The sequence below is a fragment of the Plasmopara halstedii genome, assembly GCF_900000015.1.
Source record: "Plasmopara halstedii genome assembly, contig: Scaffold_289, whole genome shotgun sequence".
NCBI lineage: Eukaryota > Oomycota > Peronosporomycetes > Peronosporales > Peronosporaceae > Plasmopara > Plasmopara halstedii.
Genome location: NW_020187210.1, coordinates 565,123 through 570,950, shown reverse-complemented (window position 1 = coordinate 570,950; position 5,828 = coordinate 565,123). Strand labels below are relative to the sequence as shown.

At 39.2% G+C, this 5,828-nt stretch overlaps 1 protein-coding gene across 1 annotated transcript; it reads right to left on the bottom strand.

Moving 5' to 3' along the window:
- Positions 1 to 5,238: 5,238 nt before the first annotated feature.
- On the bottom strand, positions 5,239 to 5,540 carry PHALS_05398 (creatine kinase b; the record flags this gene model as incomplete). Its single annotated transcript, XM_024722964.1, has 2 exons — positions 5,239 to 5,309; positions 5,369 to 5,540. The coding sequence occupies 2 exons, from the start codon at positions 5,538 to 5,540 to the stop codon at positions 5,239 to 5,241; spliced, it is 243 nt and encodes an 80-aa protein (XP_024573988.1).
- Between the last annotated feature and the right edge of the window lie 288 nt (positions 5,541 to 5,828).

Genomic DNA, 5,828 nt, shown 5'->3' with positions numbered 1-5,828 from the left:
GACGAATTGATTGATTCTGTCAAAAGTCTCAATTGGTGTTTGCTAAGTTTGACGAATGTTCGATTGTGAGGCTTTGAAATTGCCAGAAACGATTATTGAAAATCATCACCTTTCGCAGCTTTAGATGGAATGACGTGAAAGCGCATCCTGTTACACACGTAAAAACTGTGTGTATGGGCTTTGCTCATTTCTCTTTCATTTAGATTTGTATCGCTATCAAACAACATATGCATGGACAACAACCCTCAAAAGTTATCGTATCTCCAAGACAGCACATACCAATGTAATCGTTCATATATGTAGAATCTGAGCTTTTTCAAAACTGAAACGACTCCCTTTTGATTTCCAACAACTTTCACATGGTCTGGATACTCTATTCCTGTCGTTTGGTTGTATTGCTAGTTGGCCATTTTGTTATTAAGCCGCTAAAGTATGCCAGACCACAATGCCAGATACCCATTTAATGGACATTGCGAGGACATGAAAAAGGCTGACTAGCCCTACTTTTTGATGTGGTTTTGATAATCAAGAGCATTTGAGGAATACGTATGGCAGAGGGCTGTAATTAGAAAGCGTGACTAAGGTGAAACAGGGTATGACGCTCTTTACCGATCACATTTGCTCGAAGACGATACTGAATACGAAATGGCAAGAGAAGACGACAACCACTCTCTATGTCTGGTAAACTATACAAAAAAGGCGCTTCTACATTCGCCTGAGCTCTCCAGCGGGATATGACACTACGACTACTGCTGATGCTATCACTGTTGCACATTTATGTTGTCCTCACTATCAGTGCGTACTCTAGATACCTACTGGCTCTACTTTGGTATTGCTTATTAGCTGCTATTACCACGGCTTGTTGGGTAGGTGATCAGCACGTCACCTAGGCCAGCAAGTCTTCACTGTGATATACTTGCTCGAGTAGAACACTCAACATTGCATTTTCGTACATGTCATAAGTCAGTATTCTAATGAGACTTTGTAAATTGTATTTTTTTAGTAAGACGCTTTATGCTACAACACGTCGATGTTTGTCCGATATGGTGATCCATTACTTATGCACCTATGTGCCTTACTAATGCCGCTTGCGTTGATAGAAATATTTTCTTCAAAGATATTTCCGCAATTCCTGTGGCGCTAGATGTTAACAAATCAAGAAATTGTGGTGCATAAAGTAGATAAACCAGATTGAAGGTGAATCAAACTTTCGATCAAAATGAAACTATAACAATTTAGGATGTGTGAAATTCAATCAGACATTTTAAAAGGCTAAAATGTACCGGGCTTTGAAAAACATTCCTAATTCTTCCTCTCCTCAGCTGTCTATCTCACCGCCTCGAATACAATGCTACGGTCGTTTGTTCACATTGATCATAACCTTGACGATATAATGCTCATAGTCGTGCTGAGCACGAGGCGTCGGATCCGAACAATTAATCAAATTCTTGCGAGCAATACTCAAGTAAATACGCTTCAGTAAGCTACTTTCTAGGTCCTTCGAGTTGATGAATTAGAAAATATGGTAAACGAGAAAATCTTGCGACGATCAAGGTCAATTGAGACAAGGCAGTGACTTTATTTCGAATGAAATTTTGTAGCCATTGAAAAATACTTCACACGGCACCGCTTCACCAAGCGTCGGTCGACTACATGTTTCACCAAGTGCTATGGTATTACCGAGCAATTTGCGCCGAGAAAGTTTCGATACATAATTGCCATGTGAACAATTCGCAATGTATGAGTTAATACGCTTCACGAAGCATGAAACCGAGAGCCTCTTAAGTGGTTCGCAATTAGTCGGCTCTGTTATTTTAAGAGTACATTTGTTTCATTGAGACTAACACTGAAAATATAAGTTTTACTAATAGTCATAATAAAGCTTTTTTTCTTTTCTGACATATGACTACTTTCAGCGAAATATTAAAAATGTGTCAGGAAAAAGATTTTTTTTTTTAATTTCGTGCGAATAATCATGATAACGTAAAATATACATGAGGACATATGAGTTAATAGGGTTACTCTTCAGATCTTGTCGTAAGTGAAACATGTTCATCACCAATTATTTCTGCTGCACTATAGTCAGGTCAGCTGTTCAGACGGAACCAAAATATACCAGCTGGTTGAGATGCATGGATACAAGATGTCACAATTCAGGATCATCAAATAATTCACTTCCCATCTCATGCGAATTTAATTCCTACCTGCCCTTAACGCCGACCAGTCGTTCAACGATTTTGAGAATTCGATCTAATCATGCTGCCTTTATGTCAGGTATCATCAACTGACGCTTGCTATGTCTATTGTTAGTACGAGAGAAATCATATTTCTTGTGTGCTGTCAAGCTGTTAATATAAGAATGGATCTTGCTGTGGCTAGCGAAGTGTAAGGCGCAGTCAGGCTGCATGGTATCAGATTAAGTATCGAATAATTTTCTAAGTGTGCATGTAGAGGTGATAAATTCAGTACTCGTCTATAATTCAGAGCTGAATAAGATTAATTAAACGATTTGCTGAGCGTACGGATTGATGCGTAGAACAGGATCGTCTGTATACTTGCACATGTAAAGATGTTTTCTGGAAACCGCCTGATCATATGCTGTGCCATCGTATGCAACAAGGGTATCAAATATGATACACTTGTCCTTGAGTTTGAGTATAGATGATGTACAATCATTGGTCTCGAAATGATCAAACATCTCAAAATTAGTCAGATGGCATGCTTTGCTTATCGAAGTAAGAGACGATCTAGACTGTAAAGAAGCTACACCACGACTTCGAGTGAAACTTTACCCCAGAAAAAAGTGCTACCGAAATATCGGTATATGTGATTGAAAATCCAGTTTGCAACTTCATACGGACATACAATGCACAAATTCCCCATCAGCACTGGACAATGATTAGAAACACTGTACCGTATGTTGAAATTTCTGGATTCAAAGAAAGACTGCATTCGAGAAGATTGTACATGTTATGCAGCAATCAAGATAGTTGCCATACTGTCGATAGCTCATTGATGTTTTCTTGTGCGTATTTCTATTAAACACGATGCACGAAAAGTCCTAAGTTCAATATCGATTGCTAGTTCCTCAATTGTCAATTTACTCCGCAGAATTAGAAGACTAACTCGAAAGTTCGCATGAATTTGTTCAAGGTTTTTAAAATTGCTGGGTACATTTTGCTGTCTATAGTCGAGGTGGATTCGAAAGCTACTGTTTTTTTATTTAATTCGTATTCAACGTTTGTTTCGTAAGGAAAAACACACCAAGCTGCCACCATTATCGCAATCTGCTATATAATTTGTTTGAAGATACTGTACATTCTGGTTATTCTAAAGACGGGACGACAATCCAAGAGATGCTGGAACCAGAACTCGCCCAGAAATACGTTCTCTACCTGCAGAAGGTGTTGAATGTATTCAATGAGACCGAAAAATAGCGATGAACTCGCGTGAGCACTATCCTTGGGACATCAATGTTGAGTAGAAAATATGAACCGAAGTGAATATATTTAGGTCCTTAGTTGTGCTACCTCTAAGCCTGTCTTTCTAGATCCTTTTTAAAGCTTCTATAAGCATCCTGATATATCTATACCAATGCACGCCAACCATTATGTAATAACTTACTGTGACGTGCTCGTAAATATGGTGACGTCATCAGCCTGTTCAACATGCATTCAGCGGTGTAATCTTAACAATCAAAGGATAAAACCAGATGATTCCACTACCGAAACAGCAATAAACTTCCTGCTTTCAAACCTGTGTCACATTTTCATTCATAAATCTTTTTGGATTAAGTGAAAAGAAGACGTCAAATTCGCGACTTCGCGCAAATACAGTAGATTCGAAATAAATAAAGCACCGCTTGCAAGTCGATCTGTAAGTGCACAGGTGATCTGTACCCGTAGCATTCATTGTTCCAATTGTATTCGCTGCCAAGACAGGCAATAGACACAATAAAAGTTATTAACTCATGATAGCCAACGCTTATGACTTTGCTTCTTTGCGTCATAATGCACAAGACCAGTGAACTTGACAACGTAGCACATATTCCATTAGCCTTTTCTTTCTAATTGAAACTTTTTAAACATATTCGTACCCTCATATGCTTTCCATAAAGATAAACTCTACTTTCAATTTTGGGTGTTGAACTAACGACTGAATTGATTTTGGTCTTACTTGTCCAATTTTTCAAAAATCTCTCGGCTGTGGCTGTGTAAAAAGCCTTGTCGTAGATCGCAACTTTTCTATGGAATCAGAGCTTATTAACATCATGATTATTGCAGTTCGTAAGATTTTAACAACAGAAATTACAATGTACAATGGTACATCCAGATCGTGTGTCAAAAGCAAAGATTCATGAGCTCTTCGTCATCAAACAAGAGAAAACCAGGTACTCTACTCTTGCCACCTTTGCGTCGGACTTGAACTCACAATCCTTCATTGCCTTTATAATCTGTTCTGACGTCGTTATTTTGTGTTGAAGACCAGAATAACTATTTTCTTTATCGTCGGAATGCAAAATGAGTCGTCCGAACTCAGGATATCATTGTTGAAATCATCAAAGTCTGTAGAGCACAGATCTGGATGAAATTGTTTGTGACTACGATACAAATGATTATCAATAACGAAAGCTGTTGCAATTAAAAGTCGCTGCTGGATCCGGATTTTTATCTGGATGAAATTGAAGTACCAGCTTTCGATACGCCTTTTTTACTTCTTCCAGACTTGCTTTTCCTTTCAGCCCCAACGTACGATACGCTTAACGAATAGTCATGATACTGACAAAAGAAAGAAATAACTTCTGACAAAGGGAATGAAAAAGTTGATCAAAAAACAAATTACAAGATTAAAGGTTTTTCGATGAATTTAGAGTCTAGTGTGATCCATGGCTAATTATATATTCAGCCACATCCGTGAGCACTGAGACGTGAGACTTATAAAAGCGACTGGCAAGACACTCGACTGAGATCGTAATCTCGCAGTAACGTACTTTCCCTAAAGAATGCGAGAATGTGGCTGACTAATATGAACCAAGTTTAGTGTTATAGCTAATAATTATTACTTAAGGAAAGGGGGCGTAAAATTGATTATTTGTCTACATGAGTGACTCCTGAAGATGCCAACACATCCGCGTAACTTTTGCCATTTTTCCAGCTCAATGATCTTTCCAACTCCATTGATCATGGTCTGCACAAGCTCCACCTCCGACTTGCCGATTCGAGCCTTGTTCGAGATATTTCACATGCCACCAACAGCAGCCGAGTGTTCACCAGCAGATCCTCTTGGCTGCAGGCCATGAGGTGTGCACACTGCATTATGAGCATGCGGATCAGCGCCCAATTTCTCAAGTTAACAAACAAACTCGTACGCAATCCTGTACCCAAGTTCGATGGGCACGTACCGAAAAAAATAAGATGCTCGTTGTGCATGAAGATATATCTATTCGCCTTAATACTAGCCTCTACAGCTTCAACAGCTTTCACCCATCGGGCAAAGACTCCAACGATGCTTCCATCACTCTGCATTGAAATGACACGCATTTGATCTTCTTCGTTCCACCAAAACAAAAGCGTCTTTTGGTCATTGTGAAAATTACCACGTCTACTTGGCAGTCACGTGCAGCACCAGAACCTGTAAGCACGGTACCACCCACAGGCTTTTTGAACGAAAAACTTTCTAAGGTTGATCTTTCTCTTCTTTCGTCATGCTGCTCAACGGATAGTATTTTCCTTTTTACTTCATCTGTTAAGCTCGATTGTCCCTTTGCAACCTTCGAACGTTCCGAATGCGCTGTTCCAGGTGGCAAACTAAGATCACGAATGTTACGT